At 41.4% G+C, this 15,019-nt stretch overlaps 1 protein-coding gene across 11 annotated transcripts in view; it reads right to left on the bottom strand.

The window, feature by feature from the left end:
- Window positions 1–15,019, bottom strand: part of EML1 (EMAP like 1) — a 126,699-nt gene that overhangs the window by 75,266 nt on the left and 36,414 nt on the right. For 2 of the 11 annotated variants that reach the window (XM_068160109.1, XM_068160112.1), the window contains exon 1: window positions 7,796–8,037. The exons of 7 other annotated variants lie outside the window; for them this stretch is intronic. In XM_068160109.1, the coding sequence (XP_068016210.1) occupies window positions 7,796–7,862 (67 nt within the window). In that variant the 5' untranslated portion in view covers window positions 7,863–8,037. Of the gene's footprint in view, window positions 1–7,795; window positions 8,039–15,019 lie in introns of those variants that run through there. 2 more of the 11 variants (XM_068160106.1, XM_068160111.1) reach the window with 2 other exon arrangements.

Genomic DNA, 15,019 nt, shown 5'->3' with positions numbered 1-15,019 from the left:
AGTGCTGGTGTGTGTTTGGTGCATGGCATCAGATTAGAGCTGGTCTGAAGCAAATACAGAGATAGATGTATGGGTACCCGAGTCCTCGCTACCACCTGTTGTCCCACATTTCCTGAGGATGTAGACACAGAGCTAAAATACAGCTAGTTCATCTTCCATATACCTTTTTTAAAGTATTCTGCCCTTTGCATTTGAGGAAATGTTTCTCTGTATGCTACCTGGAGCTGATACCAGCCTACACAGCTGCCAGACCACACACCAAAATCCCAAATTTTAAAAAGGGATCTTTTCTTACTTCTCAGTGGAGAAAAGCCTCAAGCCTTGCACAACATAAATGCTTAACTTAAAAATTGTATGTACAAAATCTTTGTCCCAAAGGATCCCTAATTAGTTCATTAAAACATCTGATCACAGAGGAGATTACTTCTTTCCAAACTGAAATACAGCCACCACAGGGATCATACACATGGAGACACACTCTCTAGCATAAAAGAAAGAAACATGAAAAACCTACCATCACACCTCCCTCTGTGCCTAGCACTACGCAGAGTTAGCTAAATTACAGTGGTGCGTATTTTCTACTGTGTGACCCGAAATGTCTAAGAATCCTCATTTTCAACTGCCATGAGTGTTTTCAAAGTTTGAAGTGGCAGCCCAATTGCAGTCCATGGCCAAACTCCTTTCAGTGTCACAGCATCAGGATTTCATCTCTTACCCCAGATCACATCAGTAATTGTTTACTGTGTTACACTGAGCTCTTTTAAATATGCTTTATATCCATGCCTCAATCTATGGACATGAGCTCCTTAAATTAAATTTTAAAATTAAATTAAAAATTCAATTTTATGTTCACAGTTATGAACCTAAAAAAGATGCCCTGATTTTTCAGATCATTTGAGAGTAGTCCTGGCTGTCACTGACCTATTATTCTGGCCTGTATTTGGAAGATGAAAAGCAAAAAGGCAGAAGTGCAGACACTGTTTTGAATAAAGACTGGCCTGAGTCTCAGGATATGCTAATGCCTGTCAGGTTTTTATCACTTAAGATAAAGACCCCCCAATGCCCCCTGTGGCCCAGCCAGTCTTGCTGGACCACCCATCTAGCCACAGACCTTGCTCACCTCCAAGAAGCCATCCTCCACAGGCATGCAATTCATCAGCCTCTGAATGGTAGGACCACGTCATGTAACACATTAAGCCTGACACGCTTACTTCAGGGTCAGGAGGAGGACCCACCTGTTGGACCCTGCAAGCTGCTTAAAGCAGGATCTTTATCTGGGAGTAGTAAGGATGCTTTGTAGGCAGCACTAGGTCTGTCTAAAACAGTTTGGGAAATGCTGAACAGCGAAGGGGAAAGGAAGTAACAGAGTGGTAATCTGGTTTAGTAAACATAAAATAAATATGAAATTGACTGTTAGCATTTTCCTCAGACTTCAGAATGATTTTTTTCCCCCCAAGGGAGGAAAAAATAAATACACTGCTCCTAATGCTGATGATTGCAAAGTGTAAAAACCTTTCACAGTCTCAGGGAAATTCTAGACATCATTGTCCAGTACAGGACCTCCAGTGGAAGATCTTGAAAGCTGCTTCTGTTTATTGTGGTTTTTATCACAATTTTAAGAAAAAGAAACATACAGTTTTCATGAAATGCAAGGTTCTTTACCAAAAGTTGCCTTTCCTAACTTCAAACAATGGCTGTTTCTTTTCTATCTACATATTGAAACATGCTCATCCATTCTGTATCGTAGGAACCTCCCATTGTAAAGCTTAGTTTGGGCTCATGTTCACTCAGATTTTTCAGATGACTACAAGCCAGCAGGAATGTTTCTTATATTGACCTGCAACAGGTCACAGAAGTTACATTTAAACCCAGAGAATATTTCTTCTTTCCTGTTTCAAATACAGGGTCTATGCTACTAAGAAATGCAAACTGCTTTCATCACATTGTGTTGAGTTCAGATTTTTACTCCAAAAAGGCAATTAGCTACTATCCTCCACAATATCTAAAAATCTGCTAGAGACTTCCAATATTAGTTTTCAAAACAGTGTATTGTGTTTATTCAATAATCAGTCATTTCAAAGCAAGACAAGAAAATGATGGACCCTGTCAGATTTTACTCTTTGGAAGTAATGTAGTGTGGGCAAGCTCACTTAATTAATTTCCAAAGAATTAATTTAGTGAAATCATGCTAACATATCATTATCCCCACCCCACCTCCTTAAAAAAACCCCAGGGAGCTGCTTCCACATTTTAATTATGCAATGGACGAATATTTAAAATTGGCTTTTTTACAGAAAAATAGCATCATCCATGGTTCCTTCTGTACTCCCTCTAAGCTTTCACAATTCCTTATGGTTGCCCAATTAGTGTCATTTGCAAACAGTGAGCACTCCAGTCATTGTAACATTTCACGCAAACTTCCTACTTATTCTCTCACATCTTCCTAGTGACTTTAATGATCAAAAGAGAGGCTCTTCATTACAGGTTTGCAAAATTTCTTGTGACAAAAGAACCGTAGCATCAACTTTAGAATCTTCATCTTAAATTTCTAAGGAAAGGAGAAACGGGAGGGAAGTCAGGATAAAACCTATTAAAATGTATGCCACTGACTGGCATACTCCCTCACTTCTTCCTCACGTGTTCACTTCTTAATAATGTGCTTTGAATACAATGATAATCCTTATTTGAATTGCTTGCATGTGGTTTAAGCTTCAATACCATAATCTGATTTTTGCTATTTTTAATTAGAACTTAAAGCACATGTTTTATCAGCTCTGTAGAGTACTATTAAATTTTCTAAAAACTCCTTGAAGATCAGATAAAGCATGTTTTTCTGCTGAGGGCCCAATGCTTTAATTTGCAATTCTGTATGTTGTTTTATTCATGATAAAGTACTTGATACTTGTAGTTTCTCTCCATAATGCTAACACGCTAACACTGACACAGATTCTCTATTCACGTTTGGCAGTCACCAAAGGACTCTCTGATGACTGGTCTACATTTTCATTTGTTTTTGAAAGCTTACTTTAATAAAAAAAAAAAATCCAGTAACTACAATTAATACTATCCTTGACTTAAATGAGCTTTAATAATGCATGATTTGGAAATAAACAGCTACTTAAAAGACAACAAAATAATTTCACTTATACAGCATCTTATTAAATCTAACAGTTTGAGTTTTAATAGGCTGAGAATACATATTGTGAAAGCATCCATGTAAGAAGTTATTTTTATTTCATAATGTTCTGATTTATTCTGCATTCAATTCAGATGCTCAGGGGGAGGAAGTGTGAGAATCAAATAGGAAAAGAGGCACAGGCTGTCAGAACAGCACTGTCCATGAAGGTTTCCTGTTTGCAGCACTCAGTTCCTCACTGACAGGGCATCACTCCACTTGTAGATACATGAGTCAGAGAGAAAAGGTACATGTATTCAATTTATTTTCATAAGTGGTGGGGAATTACAGAAGCAGAAGACTCAAACTGGAAATAAACAGAACAAAGCTAGCACATGGACAGATTCAGACAATTTACTTTTCATAACTTAAAAGAAATTGTGACTGGCACTTATCAAAACTATTACCTGCCAAAAATTTCAGTAACATCATTTAGCAATTCTGGGATAAGAAAGGGAGCAAAAAGGAGCTGCTACTTTTTAAGAGGTTGGGGGAGTTTATTAGCCTGCCTTTTTTTCTTTTTTTTTCCCCTCCAATAAATGTTAATATAGCTGGTATCATTTCAAATTTTTTTCAAACTCTAAATATTTCTACTAGCAATTACACCCCGGTTAATCAGTTAAATGGAACTGTAATTAATATTATGGAATCCCTTGCCAAAAAAATCAATTTCATTAAGAAAAAATTTTACACTTTTTTTTTTACTGCATTACCCAGATACTCTGAACTTGACATTTCTGCCCAACAAGGTTATCTGTGGTTGCAGAAATGATCATTTGGCAGCTATAAATTTCCCAGTAGCCATGCGAAGGATATTGAAAAGATGGCACAAGTTGTAAATGAATCAAGGATAAATTCTCACTCCCTTCTCTAGGTCCACACAGGCATTTTGTAGAGCATGGGAATCACACATTTCACACTTCCTATTCTACAGGCCTAAAAATCCTGCTCGAAGCCATTAGCATGGTGAAGGCCATATTTATTAGGTCATTATTATGGCTATAAATGGATAGGGATTGTGGCCAGACAACCCACAAATCTCTGCCCACACCCTGTGTTCCTCCCCAACCTTCTAAGAACTAGTACTGATCACTCTTGCAGCTCAGTATATCAGCTGGAGGCAAGATAAACACTGTCATTCCAGTACATGCCTTGCTCTCTAGAGTTTAGCACAGTCCTCTCCATCAGTTTTTAAGCAGATGCTAAAAACCTTGACACTATCCTACCTTATCAGTATTCTACCACTTTTACCTTCAGCTTAAATAGTACATTACTAACACCTCAATCGACTGTAGATAAAAATAGTGGTTTCCTACCCAAGAACTACATGAAAGTTACATCAATACCAATGAAGGTATCTATAACCAGACACAATTAATATCATCCAAATTTTACTTTTCAACATGCAAATTAAACAGTGCTCCTTATAAGCTAGAAAGTGAGATATAAGCTGAGAAGTGTCCTTAGACAGGCATTAAGAGGAGTTACTTTGTTTCTTTTGTAAAAAAATAAACAAACAGAATAGGCATAACCAGTGGAACACTGCATCTGAAGAGACTGTCCTCTGAAAAAAGAGACTGTAAAGGATGTAATAATCTCCTACAAAGCAGGCATATACTTTCTTCTGAGTTTACACCTAAGGAAACTAAATCAACAAGAATGAAACAACTTGCCTAAAATCAGATTGCAAGTTTGCATTTCTTGTTTTGATACTATCTTGAACCAATACTTGCATTCATTAACACAGTGTTTCTCAAATGTCAACCTTACCCTTACTGTTCTATAAAAAGTTGAAGAAAGTAGGTGTCTTTGAACTAGCTAAGTACTTGCCCTAGATTTTAGACATGAAGCTCAAAATTAATACATTTTCCTCACCTCTTTCTTCTCTCCCTTCCTTCTCCATTTACTAATTTTTTTACATGTCACAAGCCATAAAAACAGGTTGCTAGACAATCACACAGACTATATCTGCACATGAGTAAAGGAGGGGGGTGGGGATAAATTCTTCTCCTGAACCCAGCATCCTTTCTAGTGAGAAAGGGCTGCTTGGAGTACATTTGTCCTCATACTAATCCTTTCATCTCTGATCAGGATCTCTAATAGCCAAGATGCTACTCCATTATCTCCATCACAGTTTCTTGTCTACCACTGCTTCCTTCCTCCCCATCCCTGCCACCCACTCCAAGCAGGAAGAAGAGACAGGAAAGAAGAAGCTGCTGCAGCAGTCCTTCACCTCAGGATAGAGCTCATTTGCTAACCTACAGGTGACAGGTTACTTTTACAGGAGTGCAGGCTTTGTATCCTGATCTTCCCATCTGCACAGGCAGTCTTTTTATCAACTTCCTTAGTTTTTGGACCATTAAACAATTCCATCATGTCTTTACCTGTAAAATGAAAATGAATCCTTTCTGCTGCGTTCAGAACAGAAAACATTGCACACAAGGATGCTCACTTAAGTGCTTAACAGTCATTTCTGTAATTTACTTAACCCTGCGTCAAAATCACATTTTCCTTCACATCACTGCCACTTGTTTGATCTGTTTGGTTCTTCTTTATGCCTGCCCAACTCTCAACTTCACATCACCTTTCATACCACCCATTATATTTACAAGGGCTTTCCACTTTTCTGTGCAGCAATATTCTTTTCTGTTTTCAACCTCAAAGTCCTCACTGGCATCCTCCATCTGCATTTTTTTCCTTATGGGTCATGTGTGTCTGTATGAAGTATCTGATCACCTCAAGGTAGTACTCAAGGGCCTGATTCTATTGTCTTCCACATCTCATCTAACATAGTCTCACTGAAGGCTAACTTATAAAAGGCTTCTGAATTCAATCACATTCCTTCATAAACACAGAATAATAGCAGTATACAGCAGCCCTTGAACTCACTATCTATAATGAGACGACAGCTAGGCAAGCAATCCCATCACTAATACATTCTAAAATATAATAGTTAATGATTAAGATTTTAAAACCCATGTACAGCATAAACACAGCTTATTTCCATCAGAGGTGCTCAGACATGAGTGACAGTTCTCAGAAACAAGCTACTCTGTTTATTCAAACTGTTCAGAAAGTGCTGGTACTCCTCCTGCCCCCACACGCATACTACAGCCACAGACATTGAAAGAGCAAAGCCCAGGGATTTTGGAAGACAGTTTGCTTGTCAGTGGCTTAGAGTACAAACTTTGAAATACATTGTTCTATGCACGCTTTCTAAAACTGCTTACCATGAAATATTTATTAAGTTTAGGCAAAACAGACATCAGCTATTAGCATACAACCTCTGTATGCAATCATGGTTTTCTCCCCTGAAGAGCTCTGAGAATACTGTGTCACCTCACAATGCCCACATGTGCAACTCATCATGTCCTGAAAAACTGCTCCCACAACCTCAAGGGCCACATGCATTAGAGTTCTCTGCTAACCTGTCCCTCTCTTGCATCACACCATGAAGAAAACCATGTAATGTTTATCTTCACTGCTTCCAAGAGGAGGCAGCTATGTTTGATGCAGTTGCTGTCATGAAGCAACTTGATATGAACCTGACTCCAGCTGTTCAGAGAGCAGCATAAAGCCAAACCATTGGTAAAGTCCAGGTAAACAAGAGATTCACAAAACCAATTTTCAATGAAATCCAGTTTATGATGCTCACAATTCTACAGCTAAAAAGCAATAACTAAAATCAAAATAGGGTATTTTGAGTTTAATATTTACCATTAATAACTCTGTATAAAATTTAGGATATCTGATTTCTTTCCCCCTAAACAACAGTAAACACCAATTTGCTGAGTATTTCCTAAGACACTGCTGGTCGATCTCCAAATATCTCCGCTGAGGATACCGGTAGTTCCTCACCTCGTTTTTCCTTTTTTACGACCTGTCACATCAGCCCAGCAGCTCCCCTGTCACACTGCCACCCGGGTGACGCCACCACCCCAGTAATCCCTACCTTACAAAATAACAGGAAGAAAAATGAGTAACTGCAAGTCAACTACCTTAACTCCACATAGGCATCTAACACCTTCGCACTGTCCCTCGCTGGTGAGGAGAGCCTGTGGGTGGGCTCGCCGGAGAGGGCAAGGGGAGGACACCTGCCCCTCCGCGCCGCGGCAAGGGCGCTCGCCGCCGCTGCGTGCCACTGCAAGCCTGAGAGTCACAGCCGTGCGCCCACCGCTCGACGGTACACATCTGTGTGCGGGGCCGTACGCGCGGCGAAGACACGCAGCGCTGAGTGACCGCCTGGGCTACCAGATCTGACCGAGAGGCAGATCCGCATACACGTATCTACCTTATATACACATATGCACACATATCTATACATATTCCAGTGAAAGAGAAGTTCCTCACAGAGGCACCCCGGCGCCGAGGGCTGGAAGGTTTCTTGGTGTATAGCGGGGGAGGCTGAGGGAGATGAAGTTTCCTCCCTTCTCCTCCTCCTCTCCCCGAGTTACGCTGCAGCGCCCAGCGGCCCTGGCCGGCGGAGACGCCGCCGGCAGCCTCATGCAGGCCCGCTCCCGGGGCTGTCTTCCCCGCGCCGGCCTCCGTCTCCGCCCCGCCGGGGCGCCGGGACCCCGCTGCTCGCCGAGGGCGGCCACAGGAGGCGGCCCCCACCCTTACCGTTGCAAAACTGGAGCAGCGAGGAGGTGTCGTAGAGGCTGCTGTAGCTGGAGAAGCCGTCCTCCATCCTGCCGCTGCGCTCCCGGCCTCCCCTCGGGTGTCCCGGTGGCCGCCCGCTGCCGCCTCGCCCACACGCTGAGGAGCGGAGGCGGCTGGGGCCGCGGCGGCCTGCTGCCTGCCTCACTCAGTTGCCATGGCAACCCATTCACTCCGCCGCGGCTGGGGCGGCGGCCGCTCCTCTCCGCCGCTGAGGCGACGGGGGGAGACCCGCGGGGCGGAGCGGGGCGGAGCGAGGCGCCGTCACTGTGCGACGGCGGAGGGGGGTCGGCGGGATGTGCCTCTCATCGGCCGCGGGGTTGGTGCTGGCTCTGTGGAGGGCCGCGCAGCCTCCGCCCGGCCACTTGCAGGCAGGGGGGAGATCTCGGCGCCGCGGTGGTGGCTGAGCCCTGCCGAAGCACGGGATCTCTCGGAAAGGGAGGTGCTTGGGCGGGCGCGGGTGGCGGGACAACCAGGGCACCGCTCTCTCGGGCGGAGAGAGGCGGAAGGGACCGTGGGGCGGCGAGGTGAGCGAGGAGCCGTGTCTTTCGGCAGGCGCGGGGCCGGCGCGGCCATTTCTCCTCAGTGGACGAGCTGAGCTCCCGCGTCGCTGAAACCCGGCCCTCGTTCAAAAGAGGGGCAAGTCGTGGCTGCCCGTGCCGCGGCGAGGGGCCCTGCTTCCCGCTTGACCGTGGGACCCAGTGAGACGAGGTGTCCTACTCGGGGCGAGGTGGAACAGAGCCACCGCTGCTGCCTGCGTGCCAAAGTACCCGTCAAGGGCTCGGGAGGCAAGCCATCAGTACGGCCGGGCGGAACTGCAGGTCGCAGCATCTCTTAATCGGAGGCAGAAGAGCAGTGGCTGCTGAGGCAGGCTGCTGGCTGGAGAGCGCAGCGCCCAGCCCCAGCATCCCTCTTTGCTGCAGTGACACCGCTCGCTGCTGGCTTGGCTGGTGCTGCTCTGGCTTCTTTCACTGAACCAACAGACTGCGTGTGATCGCGCCTTATGTCCTCCGTTGGTTGCAGTGGCGATTCGACTGGCTACGGGACAGACTTGTCCGTATTGTAATGAATACAATAACAAACAAAAAGTATTGTAATTTGTTAAGCTGGTTTATACATGTTTAACTATTTAGGGGGGTTGTGTGTGTAGGTGTATTTATAGTGCCCATTCATGGTGAGATAAGGTACAAAACCGCTAGCTAATAATGTTGGGAAATTATTTTATACCTTGTGGGCTTCCATTTCTGTGCTAGGGATGTCGGAGTGTTCAGTGACTGAATGGCATTTTTACTTTACGCTCCGCAAAGTGCACAAGAAAAATAGCGCATTGCATATCAATAGCAACCTTTCATCTTGAAAAAATGCCAAAACATTTAACAAAGCCTATCTTCAGGTCTCAGACCTTTCAGAGGCAGTTCCATCATGTGGATCCATTTACAGGCATGAGTTCAGTATATGAGTCTTTTCACCAACCACTGAATGATGGTAGTGCTAACACCAAAATATGCTTAAAAATTAGGTAGAGGTATCTGTTCCATATTAAAGCAGAGTGAAAAGTGCTCCCTCCTGAATTGCCAGTGCCAGTATCAGAGATGAAGTCATTGCAACACAGATACTTACCTGTATCTCTGTTTTATAGCCGTGGACTATGAAATAACAGCAATTTGTGGTAGCTTAACTATATAGATTTTAAAATAAACAAGCAAGGAAGAGAAAATGACTTAAAAAATACTGAAAACTATAGCATTTCTTAGTATTTTAAATGACCCATGATTCTTTCTCATCTTTAACTGAGGGCCCCTAGGTTTTCTCATGGCCTTTTCATTTGTAAGCCATGAAACTTTTCAAAGATGCTGTATTGTTCTACCAAAATTATATGCAGAAACATATATATGCGTGAGATTTTTGTCAGAAGTTAACAATCACAGAAAAATTAAGCTCATTTTTAATACAAATTTTAATTAAGATTTTAATTAATTTTAAAACATCATTGCCATCCATGATCAGGTTATTCTTTTAGTGATTGATAAGTGTTTTAATATGTTCATTTTCCACGGGCTAGAGAGTTTCCGCACAAGTAGTGTGCTTGCCATAAGATGTCAATATTAGCTTAACCTGTACCTTCAGGTGTGCAAGTTTTGGTGAATAAATCTCTGAAATCTATGCTAACTAAAAGTATTCTGTGGGTAGTAAAAAAAATGTATTGTTAGTGAGAGTGTTACAGAGATCAGAGCAGTAAATTTTTACGACACTTATTAAAGCAGAAGAAAGAGCAAAAAGGGGCAATGCAGCTCCGCTTTGGAGAGCGGAAATTAGAAGTTACTTATAAACTCAAGTCTAAACCTGATCTGAATGCAGCAGTGTTAAAGGAACATACAACATCTAAAACTTTACAACAGACTGCCCACCAAAATTAGTTGTGAGGGTGTCAGAGAAGCCTATCAACTCACCATGCTGCAAATCAGTTCAATGATGTGACAGAAAATGATCTCATCTCAAGTCTCTAGGTGCTGTTATGATTCCATTATATTCTGAGGGCAAGGGTTAAAAAAGGAAAACAGTTTCATAATTCAATTGCAATGATTTTGAGACCTGTTACAATCTTGTTATGCTAAACTGCACCACACGACACAAAATGAAAAAGAAATTCTGTCTGGTTGTGGGAACAATGGGACAATGGATCAGAAGGATGCACTAATGTGCCTCTGGAAATTATGCTGTTACAGGAAAACAATGAAAACACTTTATTGTCCATTTTTTTCAGTAAACTATGGCTTTAATCATTTGTACAGATCAAAGCCAGTGCATAAGAAAATGGGGAATCATAAAGGTGGGAACATGGCATCCCGAGCAATAATAGAGTGAGACTGGTGCATCTGGAGGGGTGTTGCCACTGTATGTTTGAGCATGTTTATTGTTGGCAGTGTCAGAAACTCTTTGGTCTTACATTTTTGAAATCTGTATTTTGTAACTAATGATTTTAGTTGCATATGTATTGAGTAGTGTAATACAAATTACTGTTTGCTAACTGAGAATGAAACAGCTTTTACCTCTCCCTAGCTGAATTTTCAGGAGTTCATATTTCAACTTTAGAACAAAGAAACCTTATTTTCACTCCCTGTTAAAAGGCTATAGTAAAATAATTTTTGTGCATTTCTGTTGCTTTTTAACTTCTATTTCTTTTGCATTACTAGTAAATAAAATACCTTGCAGCAGATTCATATCAGAAGTACTGTAGTACATAACTCTCAGCAGTACAGAATTCTATAGTATTATGACATTGTAGCTAACAGGGTTTGAAAGAAAGTCAAGAGCAAGCTGTCAAGTCACCATGTCAAAATGAAACAAATCTGAGTTACATTATCCTCTTAAAATCTACTAAAATAGCAAACACTGATGAGATAAATCTTATTCCTATTATGTTTACATTTAGCAGTAATGTTGAGAGAAAAAAACTGATTCAACTGTGTTTTGCCTGGCTGGTAGAAAAGGACTTTAGAAGAACTTTCCCATCTAGGTAATTTCTGTGGCTGCTATTTTGACATCATCAAGTTGTTCCCAGTATTTGGTGATGGTTTGGACAGTCTGCTTCTCACACCTGACACCTGGGACTGTAATAAATGTCATCATCTTCAGCCAAGGAATGAGATGTCAGTTGGTAAGGGAAAGACATAGGGATGTGGATGTCAGTGGCACCTACTGTGGAGAGCTGCTAATAGCATCAGGTGTGGTGTGACCTTTGCAGTTTCGAGAGGGTGAAGGCTCAGTTCACCACAGACGCAGTAAGGTTCTTCCTTCAGGTCAGTGCAACGTGTATGTTGAACAGATCAGGAAATCTTGAATGTCTGGTATGCATGCTGAACATGTTTTGTAACGAGATATCTTCAACAGGCAAAGCGTCTAGTACTATCAGCAGATGTGCTGGTTTTGCTAAAATTTATCAGTGGATATAATTATAGCATCTATTTTGCCATGACTAACTTCTGAACAGCCCCTCAAGCTCTCTAGCAATCATTTGATAGGTCACATTTACTGCAGCATGATCAAAGGGAGTTGAGCTCAGTTCTGTAGCTTACTGTATTTCCACTTCAGACTGTAAATGGTGACTGTTCATGTCACCATTTACAGTCTTAGTGCTGTAGTCAGTCTCTGCTTGAGCCTAGAAGGTTTCAAGTTGTGTGTTTGTTCAAGTTTTGCTTTCCATCTGTTTACGGTAGAGGTTTTACCCATTAAAAAGCTGAAGCACTGCAATGGTTAGTGCCTGGCCACAAACTACAATCCACAGCATGAAGTACCATGCATGTGCTTTTTTTCTGCATCATCTATCACTGATAGAAAGCAGAAGAAAGGGGCACCTCTTCCAGACGTTCATCACCAGCTTTGGGAGGAAGCTAGCGTCAGAGCACATGCATTTCACAGCATTGGGCAGTGGTGATGCCCTGAAGCAGCAGGCTATGCACAGTGGTAGCTCTAGGGAAGGAAGAGCCAGTATCTGGCATTTAGGCACTTGCAAAACAAGATCAACCTTTAGCAGACAGGAGTTCTGGGTTTAAGTTTTTGATATAGCTACCTAAAGTCTGATGAAATCCTGATTTAGATTTAGTTGTTTGCCCTTTCACTTCAGCAAGCAGCAGCAAAGATATTTCGGGGTTTTTTTAAGAGAAGTTCATGTGGTGAATAATTGTCTTCATTCTTCAGAGTGGCTTTTCCTCACCACTAGACTATCTCCAGGATTTAGAATGGCGTTCTCTGTCAGGGCCTTAACACAAGCTCACATAAGGATTTTCTTTCTTACTGTGGGGTAGGAAAGGAAGAAGTGCCTTGCTGCCCAGTCCCCTTTGTGAAAACACTTCAACCCCTGGAATAATTGTTCATTCTAAATAGCAGGACTCCAGCATTTCAGTCACAGCAGGGGTCTTCATGAATGTCACTACAAAGCATGCTTCATGCATGTGGGAAAGATGGGGCATAAGTGGAGGATCACCATTATGCCAGCACAGTCTGAGCGCATTAAAAATACAATGTAACAAATGTGGGATGAAACCATCAAAGGTATGCATGTTTTACAATCCAAATGGAAATATGTTGCAATATGTCTGTATACATCACGTTGTTTTGAATGACATATATTTGAATTATGGAATTTTCCCTATAGTTAATGAGAGTATTCTTAATCATACTGCCCAGGAAAAAGAAAAAATGCTTTACAGATTGATTAATTTGTAATTACAAAGAGAAGGCTTTGAAGACAAGAAGAATAATGCTCTGCGCATCTGTGACTCTCCTGATTCAAAGAGAAGAGGCTGCTCAGCAAAGAGTGGTGCTTTCAGACTTGCACCACCTTTTTGAACTAAATGTTGTCTTTATTTTACTTATTTGAAAAATGAGAGGGAAAATCTGGCACAGCTAAAGTCACACCAGGAAGCCAGGGACAGAACCAAACCAGAATAACCACTAGTGGAGTACACTAATCATTAGACTATCCTGTCTGCAAACACTGAAGGTATTACTTGTATGGTTTATTACGAAATGCTTTCAAGCATAGTGCCTGCAATATAAATACCCTTATTTTTGTAAGGTCCTGAGGCAAGTTGGGTTCAATACACTTCAGTGTATGTAATGACCAGCTGCAGACTTGTTACACTCACAAGTACAACTAAACTGATGAGAAGCAAAATGTACTACAGATATACAGGAATGCAACCCCTTTTCCACCTTCTGCACAATCTGTGCTAATGGGAGCAGCATTTCTGAGATATTGGTTCGCTGAGAAATTGATATGAAGAAGTGCAGTGATGGATATCATCACAAAGATGTGGTCTGTGCACTCTGGAAAATTATTCCTATAAAGTTTTCAGTTCTATCTCAGCTCTACAACACTATTTTTTAGCAGTTTCAGTCCTAGATGGAGGCTGAAAGCTTACAGTAGCAGAGCTCTTTAAGGTATCTTCAGGGGGAAGAATCGTACATCCTGTTAGAGTTGCTTCTCTGGTTTTGTGTATGACAGTTTTGGCACAGGTTCACCAGCTCATCTGCCAGGGCACCAGAGGGTCATCCCTACTCACTCCCCATAGAGAATTCCCTCCCAGCAGAAGGATCTTTCCTGCACTAACTGATACCTCAGGAAAGTTCAGGCTTTTGGGTGATAATAGAAAAGGGGTGCTTTTGTGTTGCTAGCATCACATAGACCCTCCTCCTGCATATGGCTGACATTGCAGATTTATTTTTCCTTTGGTTTTTATCTCTTATAAGGATGTTACTACCATAATGAATATTTTGGAGATGGAAATAAATGGAATTGGATAAACAGAGTAAATATTCTATTTTATGCAGACATTTATGTCATATCTGGTTGGAATTTAGTATCTGGTTTAGACATAGCCACAACAATATAAATCCATGCCTCCTGAATTGTATTACAGAAGAAAAAGACTAGAGCAAAGTATAATGTAGATTTTTTTTTTTAATGGTACTTAAATAGCAGTATAACAAATGGATCATTTAAGGTATACACAAAAAATGTATTTTTAACAAAATTGTGCTAATATAGTCATTCACTTCCAGTTTTAGACTGAGAATTTTAATTTGACTGTAGCAATTTAGAAGAATATGTAAAACCCAGAAGCAGAAAACAGGATCCAAAGCTTATATGTCAGCTACACTGTGAGAGAGAAGTCTTTCTATCCTGCAGACAGATACTCACAGCACCTGTGAACACAAGGAGGTATCTCAACACTGTTGCTTACATTTCTTGGTCAGTAGAAAGGTGGTTTAAACTTGTGCCTTATTAAACCTGGTATTCATGATTTCCCATTTTCTTATGTCACAGTTTTATTGTTTTCAGGATCCAGCACCATTAAAGACATCTCTTGGGAACCAATGTGTACTAGCAAAATTTACTGTCAGCCATGTAAATAATAAAGCACACATAAAATTCTGTGTGTATGATGAAGCCAATCTTATTTATATCACTTTTTCCATTTGCAATACAAACTGAAACTGATAATTTATATTACTAGAAATGTGCCCAGATATTGCTAAACTACGGCAAGTGTCTTGAGAGATAATTGGGGAAATACTGCACTTTTGTTAGTAATTTTGTGTTATATTTGCTTTTAGTTAGGAATTTATTGGAAAAGCTAATCTGTGTAACTAAACAAAGTTTAGAAAGTTGTTGCAGTGTAATCT

The sequence above is a fragment of the Melanerpes formicivorus genome, unplaced genomic scaffold (assembly GCF_026170545.1).
Source record: "Melanerpes formicivorus ecotype bairdi unplaced genomic scaffold, bMelFor1.0.p_v2 SCAF_48, whole genome shotgun sequence".
Classification (NCBI taxonomy): Eukaryota; Metazoa; Chordata; class Aves; order Piciformes; family Picidae; genus Melanerpes; species Melanerpes formicivorus.
Note: the sequence above shows the minus strand (reverse complement) of the source record. Positions and strands in the feature narration are given on the sequence as shown.